We start from the raw sequence: 17,000 nt of genomic DNA, 5'->3' as shown, positions 1-17,000 counted from the left end.
TCTTTTTTTATTTTTTAACGTGTTTGGCAAATTTCTAGTAGTAAAATAAAAAAAAGATCTTTTTTGAGAAGCTGTAATTTACATCTTTTTTTAAAAGATCTTTTTTCCTTAAAAAAAAGATGTTTTTCATGTAATAAATAAACAAAAAAGTACTTTTATATTGTTATACCCAAACATAATTGATTGATAAAAAGACCTTTTTACATGAGATATCCAAACATAAAATTACTTTTACTTCTCTATAAGATCTTTTAAAAAAAGATAACTCGAAAAAAGATCTTTTTTAAAAAGCTCATCCAAACAAGCCCTTAATCTCTTCCAAACCTAACTTTAATATATAACCAAGAACTTGTGAAGATTTAACCCAACATTTTTATTATTTGCCTAAATACCTAATGTATCAAAAATAGTATTTTAATTTGTTAATTATACATAAATAATATTTGATATTGTGAAGTGTAGAAGAATTAATGTTATATTTTAGTGAAAATAAACTTGAAGTTCATAGGTTCAATTAAATAGGACCAGATTAAAATATTCAGGTTGTAGATAAAATTTAAATTGAAGAGTTTAAAACCACCGATAGAATTAAGGTAAAATTTAAATTATGTTCATCACAACATTATTTTAGAATTAATTTTAAAATATAAATAACAAGTTCACACTTAAAAGCATTGAGTTTAGAAAATATTGGCTTGTCACCAAGCTGACCTTTAATTTTACGACAAATTACTTAAATAAAATAGTTAGAATTTAAAATTATTAGATTTCACCTTTTTTAAATTAAAAACATAATTGCAACTTTTTTATATAATTATACAAACCGTTATTGATAACATCGAATTTAAATCAACATAAATTTACATTAAAAAAAAGGTTGAAACAGAAATTGTTATATGCAGCAATGGTTTTTGAAAGAATAATAGAACAAAATGTAAACTATTATAGGTAATAATAGTTTATGTGTCATATTCATCACTCTCACTAATCTTAAAATCAGAATTTATCTCATCATTATCATTAATACTCATCACATTATTTTTTTGGTCATTATCAAAGTCACTACTTACAGAGTAATTCGAATCACCAACTTTCCTAATCATAATTATTATGTACAATATGCAACAATTCAGCATTGAAAACATTAGTTGCAGCACTAACTTATCCATATGGTTTTAGTCTTACCTTACTTATGGACATGCACAAAAAGAAAGAAGCAAAGAGGATAATCACCTTTCTGAATAAGCTAATCAAGTTAAAACTGCATTCTCACGTGATTTTTTATACAAAACAAAGTCTCATAATAAGTGTGTATTTGGTTTAGCAAAATTAGAAAAAATAATAAAATGAAACAAAATGAAAATAGAAGATGAAAAAAGATAGTTGATAAATAAAATGAAAATAAAATATACGAAGAAGAAGAAGAAGGCGAAGCAGATGAGTCACGAAATCTGGTCGCCAAAGCCTGAGAACGCCGTCAATGTTTGGTTTTTAATTGTTATGTTTAATCAGTGGATCATGCTACTAGTTTAATCTTCATGGTTATCAGGATATGGGGTGTGTGGTTTATTGTAATTCCATCGCAAAAGACCTTTTATGGTGGAAGGAAATCTTGTGGTTTATAGTTGTTTTAGAAGTTTGTCTTGTTTGTTTTCATTTTTTTTTTCTATAACAATTATTTTAATTCTAATTAGAGCTTGTTTGGCCGTACCTTAGAGATGTTTTTTTTATAATTTATTGTGGATATTATTTACTGTTATATTATATTTTGTTCAGAGTCACTCCATAAAGATTTATAAGGTTTGATATAGTTAGTTTGCGTACTTGTATAGTTGTATTCATATTTCATATCATATAATTTGTTGGGTTTTGGCCTTTTTGTCATATTTCATATCACAATGGAGAATAGCAAATAGTTCTTTTTTCCCAACTGCATCAATACTTGTAATAAATGCTAGAAAATCAATATGGCTAAGAATATCATTTGGATTGTTGATGTTGGTCTTTTGATATTTATTTTGTTAGACATTTGTATTTTTATGCTGTGGTGTTTTAAGCGAAGGCTAGAAAAGAAAAATGCCAAGAAACAAAATGTTGGTGTTTTCAAAAGTCCTTTACATAAACTTACTTGCACTGACACTCCCTTTGAAGTTCGAAGCAATTGGAATGAATTCTTTGTTGGGAGTCAAGTTTTATATATGCATGTAGATGTTTCTTTTTCATGTAAATGAGATGTTTATTTTTAATGTAATTGAGATATTTTAATGTATTTAATGGTTAATTTAGGATGGTTATTTTAGTAGGGATGCGGATGATTATTTTAATTTTTATGTAGATGGTTATTTTGACTTAATTGAGTTTAGTTATATATAATTAAAATATATTGGATGTTCAATTTATTAGGTATGCAGATGATTATTTTTATTCTTAATTGGATGGTTATTTTTACTAAGGTAAGTGGCGTGTGGCAAGGCAAGCAGCAAAGGTGGAGTAGGATGATTATTGATGAAAGTGGGGTGGCCACCAGTTGAAAAAGAAGAGGGTATTGGAATGAAATGTTTTGATAAATTAGGCTTTTTGATGGTTATTTTTTGAAATAATTAATTGAATTTTTTAAAAATTTGAAACTTAAAATTAAGGGATTTGAAATTTGAAATTTGAAATTCGATGTGAAATAACTGAATAATAATTTTTGAATTTAGAGTAATCTGTGGACGAATTTTTATTATTTATCTCTATTGGGCTAAATAATTAGCCTATTGTACAGATATCCCATTAGTTCTCTAGCGGGATTCGAATGAAAATGACATGCATATGAAGAAGGTGAAGAAAAATAGTTGATAAATAAAATGAAGATGACTATATGTATGTATAGAAGTAAGAAGATGAAGAAGGATAGTTGAAAAAATAAATTTTACAATCAATTCAATGATAAAAATTGAAAGCAAAAGTTACAAAATGCTACTCCAAGTAAACCTACATTTAAGGGTAAAAATCATGTTAAAAAAATTATTCAAACAAATTTGGTCCAACGATTCAAGACTTTTGAACGTGCGTTCATGTTTCTGAACCACTAAACCAAACATACACTAAGTTTTCATTCATTAACTACCTTCCAAAATCTATAATAAAGGAAAAACTTGACAATACACCGGACATTAGTAATAGAAGTTTAGAATAAAAGGGACATTCTTCAATTTCAAGGTCAGAATATGTAATAATACATAAACTAGTGTTGTCTCCAGCAGTTTACACTAGTCCTTATTTTTATATACTGTTTTAGCCTCTCTTTCACATAAATTGCAGGTGATAGTAGATTGATTTTGAATCAATTGTTACCAATAGCGGTTTGTATAAATATGAGAATTGTGTCTTTAATTTGAAAAAATTGCCATCGGATAATTTTAGGTTCTAATTATTTTATTTAAGTACTTACTTTTTATGTATGGTGAATATATATATATATATATATATATATAGTATTTAACACCTTTAAATAATTGTTATATTTAATTTTGTATTATTTTTTTAATTGAATATTTACAAGTTAAAAATAAATAAAAATATTATTTATTAATCATAATATTTGTTTTCTTTTCATAATTTTATGACATCTACTAATATTATTTTTTAATAAATACATAAAGCATATAAAAGATAAACTAATTAATGGGTTTTCAAAATATAATAACCAATAAACTATAATTGGATTGCGGATTTTGTGTTGGTGTCCGCATATCTGTAAAAATAAAGAAATAAATAAGTAAATATTTTTTTATGTTTTATTTTAACTAATAATTATCATATATGTTGTATTATTTTAATTTTTTTTTTGGTGTCAATATTATTTTAATTTATTATTTAAGAAAAGTATGTTTAATATTATTTTAAGAGTAAACATATTTAAAAGAATAGAAAAAATAAATTTTTTTTGATATTTTTTTAATAAAAATAAGCTTTTAAAAATATTTTTGTATTTTGTGGATATATCCGATATCCGATCCGCACATTTACATATCGGATCCAACCTTAAAAACTATGAATATTGGATCCGATCCGATCCGATAATTTTAATGCGGATTGGATCGCAATGTTGGCCATATCCGATCTGATTCGATCCGCGTACACCCCTACAATTCCAGTCTCACTCCTAATTTTAGAAAAAAATATAATAATAATTAAGTGAATATAAAAATAAAATTAAAAAAACATTTATTAATAAAAAATTAAAATTTTATATAATTATTTAATTATATTTATCGGTTGAATCACTAACCAATGACTTACTATTCTAAATGATTTAATTAGTGGGTCGATTCTGATGACTATGGCTTAAACCTGAACTTACCCTGCGGCTTGTGTCACGTGTTTCCGCAGCGGGAAAAACCAATTGCATTTGCTCGCTACCAAAAACTGGCGGGAACCTTATTCATTAATCATTATTCACTCACATCACACTACACTTCTCTGTTCTCTCTGTCCCCTAAACCCTCCTCCTCCGCCTTCTCGTTTATAGTGACAGCCATGAGCAGCGGCGGCCGGAAACGCCCTGCTCCACCGACTTCGCATCCCTCGCCGGCCACTCAGGCGAAAACCCAGGCCCTGTCTCAGGAAGATGATTTCGTCGATGAGGATGTGTTCCTCAACGAAACCCTCATCACGGAGGACGAAGAGTCCCTCATCCTCCACGACATCGAGGAGCGCCAGGCCCTCGCTAACCGCCTCTCCAAGTGGACCCGCCCTCCCCTCTCCTCCGACTACGTTTCGCAATCTTGCAGCGTCCGTAAGTAGTTTCCGCCGTAGCAATTTCCTGTTATGAAAACCTGCACTAGGGTTTTTGCTTTTGTGTTGATTTTGGATTTTTGGTTATGTAGTTTTCCAGCAGCTGGAGATTGATTACGTAATTGGGGAGAGCCACAAAGAGTTGATGCCGAATTCGTCTGGACCTGCTGCTATAATTAGAATATTTGGTGTTACAAAGGAAGGTTAGCTCGTGCTGGCATTTATTTTCGATACTGCTAAAACATTTACAGTTAACAATTTGAGAATATCCGTTTACAGTGTTGCTTGAACTTGCTTTTACTTTTCATACTGTGAAAGCATTTGAAGTCAACAATTTTGGAATTATCTGTTTAAAGTGTTGCATTGTTCTTCGTGTCTAACTTATCAAGAAATGATTGATTAGTTAGGAGTTAGAAGTCTTAAAGAGAGCAGTAGTAGTTGAAGGTACATGTTAGCATGCCTATTTTTCCTTATTAATCAAGCTCTCACTTACTCTTCAACAAAAAATGCTGGGTATTAGTCTCTTTTAGTCCCAATATCATTCTTTGGTTAGTTCATAGAGTAAATAAATTGTTGCCTTACTTATGGATAAGGTTTAGTACTTTTATAACTTCTATAAGTTCATATTATCTGCTTGTGGTTTTTAACATGGAATTGTACTAGATTATTTAATTAGATTGTTAATTATATACATTATTGTTCAGCCTCAATGCAACAATTAATATTTTGAAATTATAGTTGAAAAGAATCTTAGATTGTGTAGAGATCAGAAGAGTTTGGACCTCGTGCCCTTATACTTAGTTTATAATCAAATTATATTTCAACCCAAGTAGAAGTCAGCCCATGCAAAGGAGCTTGCATGACAAGTGTAAACTATTTGAACCAGTGGTCTTTGATCCACACTACAAGTGAGTCTTTGATTTTCCAGTGTGGAAAATATGACATGAATGTGGACTCGGATTTTAACAGTTCCTAAATTTTGACTTTCATGATATGTGATTTTTAAATATAGATATATAGATATTTTGATACTTCAGAATAAGGTTCATTTATTTTGATGGGGCTTCCTTGTTTTTAATTTTATTGTTTTGGGGTTAATTGGTGAAATCATGATTTACAAGTCTAAACGTAGAGTCACTTTACAGACTTACTTCTAATTATCTAATTGAAAAATGGCAGATATGCAGTGATAAATATTTCAGAAAGGTCTATATTGATATTTTTGCATACCTATGTTGAAAATGTTTCTTACACCTGTAAGTTCAACCTGACAGCATGATTTAGAATTAATTTTATTGATGGACTCTACTGTGAGAAGATTACAAGACTTGTGAAATTGTAATTTTTGCTAATCTCTCTGCATCCTTGTATACTTATTGTCTTAGTGAAGACATGGCCATGAAGGATTTTCTTCCTTGCACACCCAGTTACTTTTTTCATGGTTCATGTTATAATTTCCCCATCACATGTATTAATAGACAACATCTATGTTTTAATAGGATTGATAAACTGCCTGCTTGAAAAAGTTGGTAGATAGTTTGTACATGATCTAGCTATACATTATCATGCTCAACTACGTGGTTCCTTGTACGATTATATAATATGCTCTTGATGTTGTTTGTTAGGACACAGTGTTTGCTGCAATGTTCATGGGTTTGAACCATATTTCTACATCAGCTGCCCGCCTGGAATGGGTCCGGATGATATCTCCCATTTTCATCAAACTCTTGAGGTATGTGGCTTAGTGCGTAAGGATATTTCTTTTGTCCCATTTTTTTTCTCTCTCTCCTTTTTTTTTTTAATTAATGAACGAATAGGTTTTCGAGTCATAAGTCGTATAATTTACTTGTATTTGTGTTTTGTGATTCTTCAGGGAAGGATGCGAGAGGCCAATAGAAACAGTAATGTAGGCAAATTTGTTCGTCGTATTGAATTGGTGCAGAGAAGGAGCATTATGTATTACCAGCAGTCCAGTTCTCATCCCTTTCTCAAAATTGTAGTTGCTCTCCCCACAATGGTTGCCAGCTGCCGTGGTATATATTATTAGTTGATTTTCTATATGTATTATGTTAATCATCTTTATGAGTTCAAAGAAGACCAGTGTTACTTGATTAATGCTTAAGCTATATCTTTACTTCTCATCAGCTGTATTGTTATGCATTGTGATGTTGTGGTATGACCATGGGTTACCCCTTAGGTTGAGCATTAAGTTTTAGTTTCTCAAATCCTTACATTAATGTTTTGGTATTTACATTTTGACAATTGTCCTTCTCAAAAGCAAATGATCACGAGTTAATTATTCTCTTGCCAAAATTATAATTCTTGGTAGGTATTCTTGATAGAGGTATTCAGCTTAATGGTCTTGGCATGAAGAGCTTCATGACTTATGAAAGCAATGTACTTTTTGCCCTTCGCTTCATGATTGATTGCAATATAGTTGGTGGTAATTGGATTGAAATTCCTGCCGGGAAATATAAGAAGACAGCAAGAAGCTTGTCTAACTGTCAGTTAGAGTTTGATTGCTTGTATCCTTTTTTTGTGGAACCTTACTACAATCAAATAGTCTACTAATAGAGGGGTTATTTTTTTGCAAAACAACCGTTGGATTTTTCTTCTTTCTCCTTAACTTTGTTATAGGTATTCGGAATTGATTAGCCATGCCCCAGAAGGTGAATATTCAAAGATGGCACCATTTCGCATATTGAGTTTTGACATTGAGTGTGCTGGTCGTAAAGGTCATTTTCCTGAGCCTACCCATGATCCTGTTATCCAGGTCCAATGCTTTCTCTTGTCCCACTTGAACTACCATTCACATCACAATGATATGGTTTTGAACTGCAAAATATCATTTTTATTGCAGATTGCTAATCTGGTTACATTACAAGGAGAAGATCAGCCATTCATCCGTAATGTGATGACTCTTAATTCATGTTCTCCCATAGTTGGTGTTGATGTGATGTCGTTTGATACAGAAAGAGAAGTCCTTCTGGCCTGGAGGGTATTCTTGTTGTTTTTGCATATTTTATATTTCTTTTGAGAATGCTAATTAAAAATTTGATATCCTGTGTTTTCATTATACAGTATGGTATTTTTTTAGTGTCTATAACATATTAATGGTTTGAGTCTTGAACTTGTATATCATGTAGTATATTTAATATTATGCAGCTATTGACTGAACTATAATCCTTTATTTGTTATCTTATTATAGTCTGATGAGGATGATTTTCTTGCAGGATTTTATCCATGAAGTTGACCCTGATATTATAATTGGATATAACATCTGCAAATTTGACCTGCCATATCTTATTGAGGTATTGATTATCTTTGAGACAAGAAAGTATAACCAGTTAATAATTGGAAGCTTCGGTTAATTTAGTTGTGGCTGCTATTTTATTATATGTTTGGTTTATGCTTTTCTTGTTTTCAGAGAGCTCAAGCCTTGAAAATAGCAGAATTTCCTATTCTGGGCCGTATCAGGAACAGTAGGGTTCGAGTAAAGGATACAACTTTTTCATCTAGGTAAAGATAAGAAATAACACATTGTTCTGTGGTTTCACTCTCATTTTATCTGTGTTAGTTAAATTTCTGGAATTGTAGTAGATGGTGGGTTTCTTACGAGTGCATCAACTTCTATAAAAAATGAGGATTTTTGGTTTCGAAAGTAATTGCAACATTTTAGGTCCTCAACATTTTCTATGAATTTTAAAACTATCTCGTTTACCAGTTGTGTTTTTGCACTGTCAATTGTTTCAACCATTTTCTCGGTGTTACTTAATGGTTTTGTAGACAGTATGGAACCAGAGAAAGTAAAGAAGTTGCTGTAGAAGGGAGAGTTCAGTTTGATCTGCTCCAGGTACTGTTGATATTGCTTTTCATTAACTACCCTCTGTTTGGATAATCCAACTTTATTGCTGAGTAAGTTTTTTTGGCTTTGTTTTATATGAAGGTTATGCAAAGAGACTACAAATTAAGTTCTTATTCTTTGAATTCTGTTTCAGCACACTTTCTTTCTGAGCAGGTAAGGCAATGCTTTTTTATTTCATTCCATGTAATTATTTCCTTACTCCATTCTATTGTTAATACATCTTGGAACTGTTCATAAGACATGAATTGTTGGTAGAAGAAACAATGGACAGATTTTTTTTTGCCTTGGCTTTTGGCTATTGTAAATGTGACATCATGGACTAAATGAGTTATAATAATTCAACAAAATAAATTTTGATTGGTTTGTGTTAGTTACTATTTGTATATTTGTGCATGTGTTTCTATTTGCTTTTTTGCTTTGTGTGGTTCTATTCTAATGGCCAGCACAAAATATTTAAAAAAACTGAATTGTTGCACTTCCATGATGCCTTCATTGCTTGATTTATTTTTCTCTCTTTCTTTTTCCTTTGGAAAAATATAAAGCATACCAATTTAACAAGCCTCTGTCTGTTTGCATACTGCAGAAAGAGGATGTTCACCATTCTATCATATCTGATCTTCAGAATGGAAATGCAGAAACTAGGAGGCGCCTTGCTGTGTATTGTTTAAAGGTTCATATTTTGATTTGTTTCTCTCGTGGTCTCTGTGCCACTACCATTTGTTTAAATGTTAAATGTCAAGTCTTCTGTTTCTTTTAACAAGTTCTCATTGACAGGAAAACGTACGTTGACACTAAATTTGGAATTGTTTATGATGTTTCCACGATCAAGATGTTAAATCACTTAAGTTTTGCAAATTCAGTTTATGATTTGACTATCTGATTAATAATTGTAGTATTTTTGGTCTGCATTTTAGCTGGTGCCCCTTACCCTTACCTTTGTCAGAGGAGTTGTAGATGAAGACAGGCAGCTGATACATATATTTATTTTTTATTTGTTTTGTTTACTTATATTTAATTATTTATATTTATATTATGCATGAGGGGAGTTTGTAACCACTTACAGTACATGATATGTGTTCAGGAGGGCATTTAACACGTATCAGTACATTTCTGCTAAACTTTTAATACCTGAGTTATTAAACATGATCACACAATTTGACAAAATTTAGTTTAGTGCACTTTATCTATGCTAATAGATTCATTAATAACTTCCCTAAACCTGAAGTTGGCTTTAGAATCTTTTTACTGTCAATGCTGATTCTTGGGTGCACAACATATGGTCTAACATCACATATTGTAAATTGAAGTACTTAGGTTTTCAAAATATATTATCATGGGTCATCTCTCCCAAAAGTTTAAGCTTTAAGGTGAATGCACTTGAATGTCATTACATTTATTATAACTCCACATGCAACTCATAGGAGGCTAAAGGACTTGAAGTATGAAGAGTGCATTAGCAACCTTGAAATTTAACTGTTTTAAATTAGAAGAATGGGAGACGGAAAGGATTAAATGTGGGCCACTGGGTCATTGGGGATTTGAAACTATGACCATGTATGTAGCAAACCATTTCTTTTCAAAGTTTAGGCTATTAGGTGAAGTCAGACATGTGTACATTTAACATATTCAAAGGAGTGCAAAATTGGAGTTTAGACATCTTAAAATCTTCAATAATCTAGGTAGGCTATATTCTAGAAGTTGCAATGCTTATTTCTTGTTCATCAAAGTTGTATGTGCCGAATGTAGTAAATTTGCTATGGCAACAATTTACATGATTACGTTCTTTTTATGTGCTTGAAAAATGAAAATGGTGAATCAATCTATTCTGATCTTTGTGCAGGATGCTTATCTCCCTCAACGGCTTTTAGATAAATTGATGTTCATTTATAATTATGTGGAGATGGCTCGAGTAACAGGTGTCCCAATTTCTTTTCTGCTTGCTAGGGGCCAAAGCATTAAGGTAAAGAAATAATATTTAATTTTTATAATCAATTATTATGAATATGGGAAATATTTGGCACATGAATTTGACAAAGGAGTTAAACTTTGTTTTCCCCTCCTTTCCTTACAGGTACTTTCTCAACTCCTTAGGAAGGCAAAGCAGAAGAACCTGGTTCTTCCTAATGTAAAACAGGCTGGTTCAGAACAAGGAACATATGAAGGTGCCACTGTAAGTTCATTTTAATTATTCAATTGATGATTATATCAGGCTCTATCTTCCTTAAATATGCATAACTTCATGTTTTCTTTTTGTCATATCTCCTAATACAATGTGAAATTAAGACACTGAATAAGCTTCCTGCCAGCAAAATTATTTGACGATTTTTATGCCCAAAGGGTTTTCCAAGACTGCATTGAATTAAATCGATTTATAGATACATGTTAAACATAAATGTTGTAGCAAAGTAGGACATTGCTGCCACAGTGCCACCTAACATCAGAGTTGCTGAATGCTGACATGTTTGTGGATTTGAAAGCTGTTTATAGTGCAATAATGTTGTCACCGAGTCTCTTCTAGTAGCTGCATTCTGTAAAGACTGTTTTCTGTTTTTATTTTTTGGACACTTTCTTTGTTTGTAACCATATTTGTTACACTCAGAAAAGATGTGCTAGAATGTTTTTTACAGTTTAAAAAATGTTTAGTAGAATTTATACGAAGTCCTCTGCTTGTATTAAATCGGAGTTCTTAAAATACTTTTCACTTGTCTTATCCCTCTTTAAATAACAAAAAAAAAAAAAGAGTAAAAGAAAAAAAAAAACGAAAGCATGATTTTAAGTGTATATATTCTTGGCAGCCTTTTCCTTATTTTCCTTTTGGATGTTTATTTATCCAACTTTTGCTCGTCAAGCACAAGATCATGATTCTTTTAACTTCTGCAACTTGCAGGTATTGGAGGCAAGAGCTGGGTTCTATGAAAAGCCAATTGCTACTTTGGATTTTGCATCACTATATCCATCTATTATGATGGCCTATAATTTATGTTATTGTACCCTGGTAAATCTTAACTCTTCATGTTTCTATCTTCTACCACGAGCAACTTAGTGTTTTTTTATCCCCTGTTGTATTTATTTTTATTCATTAGGGTCACTGATTTTTTTTTTTTGGGGTAACAGTTTTGACTTTTGAGCACTTTTTGTTTACTGTTTTAAGGTGACTCCTGAAGATGTTCGGAAACTTAATCTCCCTCCAGAATCAGTGAACAAAACTCCATCTGGGGAAACATTTGTTAAATCAAATTTACAGAAGGTCTGTTGCTTGAAAACTTTTGCTGCTTAAACTGGGTTTCTCTACAACTGATTTCATTTTAGAAGTTTGTGAAGTTGACATAACAATTATGTAGGGAATACTTCCTGAAATTCTTGAAGAGCTTTTAGCCGCGCGTAAAAGGGCAAAAGCAGATTTGAAGGTATCATTTTTGTACTTTCTATGACTACTGACTATAGATTTAGATTTGCTTTTTACCTTTTTTCTAAAATTATTTCTATATTTATTTTTACTATATTGAGTTCTTTATAATATCTTGAGTTCTGTATTCCTTTACTATTTGTAGGAGGCAAAAGATCCCCTTGAGAAAGCCGTGCTTGATGGTAGACAACTGGCCCTAAAGGTGAGTTGTGCACGATAATTATGTCTTTTTTTTCCCATGTCTCATTGTTTGATAGTTGTTCAGTCCATTCTCCAGTGCATACTAACAAGTAATAACTGTACTACTTGGTAATTTCTTTACTTTTATTTCTGTTTTTTCCAGATCAGTGCAAATTCTGTATATGGGTTTACTGGGGCAACTATTGGTCAGTTACCATGCTTGGAGATATCATCAAGTGTAACTAGCTATGGTATTGCTCCAACTTATTAGTTTGTGATGCTTTACAGTCTCAAGATCATGCGTCTTTTTAAAGGAAACAACAACCTAATATGCATTGTATGTGTTGAAAAGGTCGACAAATGATCGAGCACACAAAAAAACTTGTGGAAGATAAATTTACAACTCTTAATGGCTATGAACACACTGCCGAGGTATTGTATTTAGAAATTTTCTTGCTTTTGCTGTCTGTTATGCACTTGATGGGGTTCTAGGTTTAGTTGGTAAAACTCTCTAGGTGTCTGTTGACCTGTACATTGAACTTAGTAGATAAGACGAAAATTTACCTTGTTACATCATGTATGGGCTACAGCAAGTAATTAGCTATTATTTTTTAGTCCCATGGTGCTGCATCTGGGAATTGAAACTTTTAGCTTTGAGCTAAAAGCCCGAGACTTTTCATCCTTGCAAATAATTTCATATTTTTGGTTGTGCATCTTTTTAATGTTTGGTGTCTTACAAAAAATGCAATTCTTCATACAGGTAATATACGGTGACACGGATTCAGTCATGGTTCAGTTTGGTGTTTCTACCGTAGAAGAGGCTATGAATCTGGGAAGAGAAGCTGCTGATTATATTAGTGGAACTTTCACAAAAGTAACACTCAGAATCACTTCTAATCTCTTTGCTTTAGGTCCTTGTATGATAAATCATGAAAGTGATAAAATCTTGAGTTCAGAAGATTTTCTTTTGTGTGGTTTTCCTGTGAACGACTGTTGAAACAATGAAATACAGGATGGTACCTGTACATACTTTAATTTCAACTAACAATAAAGTAATGGCTGCGCCTCACAAAGCCCCTTTCTGCGGGTTTGTTTTGGGCCTTTTTTGTTTTTTTGGGGGGGGGGGGGGGTTGCTGATATCCAAGCTTGCAGAACAAACATTGTCACTGCATCTTCTATAATCTATTTCTTTGAAGGAGAGAATAAAAGTTGCCTTGTCCAATTATTGCTTTCTTAAGTTTAGAAAGGACATTTGTATATACAGCCATCATTGGTTACCAGATAAAAGTTGAAAGCTGATAGTGATTAGGGCCATTATGTAGTAACCACATTGTAAATGATATTGCATCCAGTGCCTTGCAATTTTAGATGTTGAAATTATAGTGAAATTGATTGCTAGAATCTTAAGTTGTAGGTGCAAATGCTATGAAGTTAATTGTAGCTATGTAACAAATACCAAAAAAAAAAAAGTGAAATACCAAATATATTGATTCAATTATTTGTTATTTTTATTATTTTCTTATGTATTTTGTTACCCTTTTTATGTGAAGCCCATCAAACTAGAGTTTGAGAAGGTTTACTTTCCATATCTCCTAATCAGCAAGAAGAGATATGCTGGTTTGTTTTGGACAAAACCAGACAACTTTGACAAAATGGACACTAAAGGTAAACATCAATCTTTATCAACTAGCTGACCTGTTGCTTTGTTGAAATGCTTCTTATACTTTGGTTACATTCAACAGGTATTGAAACAGTTCGGAGAGACAATTGTTTATTAGTCAAAAACCTTGTGAACGATTGCCTTCACAAAATACTGATTGATAGGGACATCCCTGGGGCAGTTCAATATGTTAAAAATGCAATTTCAGATCTTCTTATGAACCGAATGGATTTATCACTTTTGGTTATTACAAAGGTGAATTTTTGGGGTCTACAGATCCTCTATTTTTTTTACAATGCTAATTGCCTCTTGTGGAACATTATTTGATGTGAGTGTACTTGAAGTATAATTGCTATTAACTTGATTGACTTTATAGGGTTTGACAAAGACAGGAGATGATTATGAAGTGAAGGCAGCTCATGTTGAACTTGCTGAAAGGATGCGCAAGGTTTGGTGTGATAAATAAATGCAATGCTTATTTCTTAAACTAGATTTATTTGGCAAAGAATAATTCAGTATTATTGTAATATATGATCACATTCAGTGTCTCATACTAAAGAACATGAAAAAAAGAAAAAAAAAGGAAAATCATATACATATTTTATCAAAGATAGAATTCATTCACATAAAGCAATGAATTATAGGGTCGACCACTTAGGATTGCAGCAGTAAAAGAGAACAGATTGCGAAACAAAGCACAAAATGAAGAGAATAAACATTTTCTTAAATCTGAGAAGAACCAGCTAAACTAAACTAAGAAGAGAAAACAGAAGTAAATTTATGAGTGAGCCCGGCTGCCAAGGAAACCATAGTGAGGTGAACTGATCCTATCTTCAAAAACATAGTCATTCCTACAAAGCCAAGTTCTCAAAAGCTATACATAGTTAAAAAGTCATAAAACATGATTTAGTTCCGATGCTGGTATTTTGCACTGTGTATGTTTATATCCCATGGGTTGATGCTTCCTAATGTTTGTAAACTATTTGTGAAACCATGCATTGTTTAATTAAGCTATGAGATTTATATTTATTGTTTTCATCATTTTAAACTTGACTTTTAATTCTGTGGTCATAAGTCTATTCTATTTGATTTGTAATTGACAGCGAGATGCTGCCACTGCTCCAAATGTTGGGGATAGAGTACCGTATGTCATTATTAAAGCTGCAAAGGGTGCCAAGGTATTCACATTCCCACTCCCCATTGTTTTTCTCGGTAATTTTAAAGCATTTTTTATAATTCTTTTTATTATGTGTATTGAAATTAGGCTTATGAGAGATCAGAGGATCCAATATACGTCCTGGAGAACAATATTCCCATAGATCCCCAATACTATCTTGAGAATCAAATCAGCAAGGTTGGTTTGATAAGTGTTTTACATTTTCTCCGATATTTAAAGTTCTTGATCTTGATTATCTTCATGTTACAGCCAATTCTAAGGATTTTTGAGCCAATTCTGAAGAATGCTAGCAAAGAACTTCTCCATGGAAGCCACACAAGATCTATTTCCATTTCTACTCCGTCAAACAGTGGCATCATGAAATTTGCTAAGAAACAGCTAACTTGCATTGGTTGCAAAGCTTTACTTAGGTACCCAATTTTTCCTTTCTTTAGGTTCTAATATTTTCCTGGTTAATTGTCTATGTTTCTAATTGTAGTGGTTGCATCTTTTGGTTCTAGTAGGCAAAATACTTAAGACTCTTCACACTAGAAATATGTTGAATAACCATCGATTCATCTGCTGACCTTTCCATTACCCTAAACCCCCTTTTACCCTTCAACCAAACACACTTAGTTGTAACACAAGGTTTTTTAGGTGACTTATATTTGCTTTAGTACCATATCTGATAATACTTGTGCACACATTTAAAGAATGTAAAATGGAGATTTATGTTTGTATCATATGAAAGATACACAAGGGGCTAATAATACTATTTTTTGTTGCATTTGGTTCAGCAAGGGAAATCACACTCTTTGCTCCCATTGCAAAGGAAGGGAAGCCGAGCTGTACTGCAAAACAGTGACACATGGTAGCGATCTCTTCATTACCCAATATTCAATTTCAGATGGTTATGTTGTAATGGATGGTCCAAGCTATTTTGTTTCTATTGAACTTAATGTGATGGGTGACTGCAGTGTCCGAACTAGAAATGCTTTTTGGGAGGTTGTGGACACAGTGCCAGGAATGTCAAGGTTCACTTCATCAGGACGTTCTCTGTACAAGGTATTTTATATTTTTGATATCTTTGTATAACTTAAGGGAGAATTTTAGTTGGAGTTATGCTTGTTTAAGCACCAGATTATATTAGCAGTCAGTCACAACCTGGAGGCTGAAATAAGTTTAGTGGAAATTTTCGTAGTTTCTTCTTATTCATGTCACTGGATTATGGTTGCAGTTACTCAGTATAACTGATTTGTACTGCCTTTTTTTGTTACAGTCGTGATTGTCCTATTTTTTATCGACGAAAAAAGGCTCAAAAAGATATGGCTGAAGCAAAGCTGCAACTTGACCGATGGAACTTCTAAGATTTTGTCAAGATCCATAATTAGTTATTTCTCCGCATGAAAGCCAGATATCTTAAATTTTACAATAGTTTGCATCGTCTAATTTGCTGTTTTGGGGATTGAAGTACAACCTCTGCGTCTGCCTGCGGATTCGGAATCCTATGACATGCTCCTGGAAGGAAGGTAAATGTAGCCAGGCTTAATTTTTGCGTGGTCTATATCTAGTCTAGATATGAATTTTCTAGTGGGATAGTCTAGTTCATAATTTAAGCTTGTATATTTGTTCATTAGTTCGGGCACGGTTAATGTAAAGTTTATACCATAAATTTGTTTCAGTAAATGACAAATTTGTTTCTAAAAGAATTGGTTACTTAAATGTGAAGGTTATACCCTACAAGAAATCGTATAAGTTGTCAATGATTACTAAATAGATATAATGATAATTTGACGATCAAATCCATGTTTTGAAATTCTCTCGACAAGGTATATCTTAATTATGATCCTTGAAAGAGAGGGTGTACAGGCTTGTTCCATCTTCAATGAGTGAATTCACTTTGTAGGCGTTTTCAAATGCATTAGTTGTCCACCTAAGTGAGGTGGCTTCT

General features: G+C 32.2%; 1 protein-coding gene across 2 annotated transcripts; it reads left to right on the top strand.

Moving 5' to 3' along the window:
• Positions 1-4,328: 4,328 nt before the first annotated feature.
• On the top strand, positions 4,329-16,796 carry LOC112773275 (DNA polymerase delta catalytic subunit). 2 transcript variants are annotated; one of them, XM_025818351.3, is made up of 30 exons: positions 4,329-4,783; positions 4,875-4,985; positions 6,408-6,514; positions 6,656-6,815; positions 7,112-7,307; positions 7,420-7,555; positions 7,643-7,780; positions 8,016-8,093; positions 8,210-8,301; positions 8,569-8,635; positions 8,729-8,800; positions 9,231-9,317; positions 10,488-10,607; positions 10,719-10,817; positions 11,535-11,642; positions 11,799-11,894; positions 11,989-12,054; positions 12,199-12,255; positions 12,397-12,484; positions 12,586-12,665; positions 12,994-13,107; positions 13,784-13,898; positions 13,976-14,148; positions 14,270-14,341; positions 14,997-15,071; positions 15,158-15,247; positions 15,320-15,480; positions 15,847-15,920; positions 16,027-16,114; positions 16,329-16,796. In XM_025818351.3, exons 1-30 carry the CDS (start codon positions 4,525-4,527, stop codon positions 16,414-16,416), a joined length of 3,267 nt encoding a protein of 1,088 aa, XP_025674136.1. In that variant the 5' UTR covers positions 4,329-4,524; the 3' UTR covers positions 16,417-16,796. The 2 variants fall into 2 exon arrangements, with proteins under 2 accessions (XP_025674136.1, XP_072080641.1); XM_072224540.1 differs by having other exon boundaries at positions 4,374-4,783; positions 6,415-6,514.
• The last annotated feature ends 204 nt before the right edge of the window (positions 16,797-17,000 follow it).

The sequence above is a fragment of the Arachis hypogaea genome, chromosome 18 (assembly GCF_003086295.3).
Source record: "Arachis hypogaea cultivar Tifrunner chromosome 18, arahy.Tifrunner.gnm2.J5K5, whole genome shotgun sequence".
In the NCBI taxonomy this organism is placed as follows: domain Eukaryota; kingdom Viridiplantae; phylum Streptophyta; class Magnoliopsida; order Fabales; family Fabaceae; genus Arachis; species Arachis hypogaea.
The sequence above is the reverse complement of the archived record's forward strand: the minus strand, read 5'-3'. Positions and strand labels throughout refer to the sequence as shown.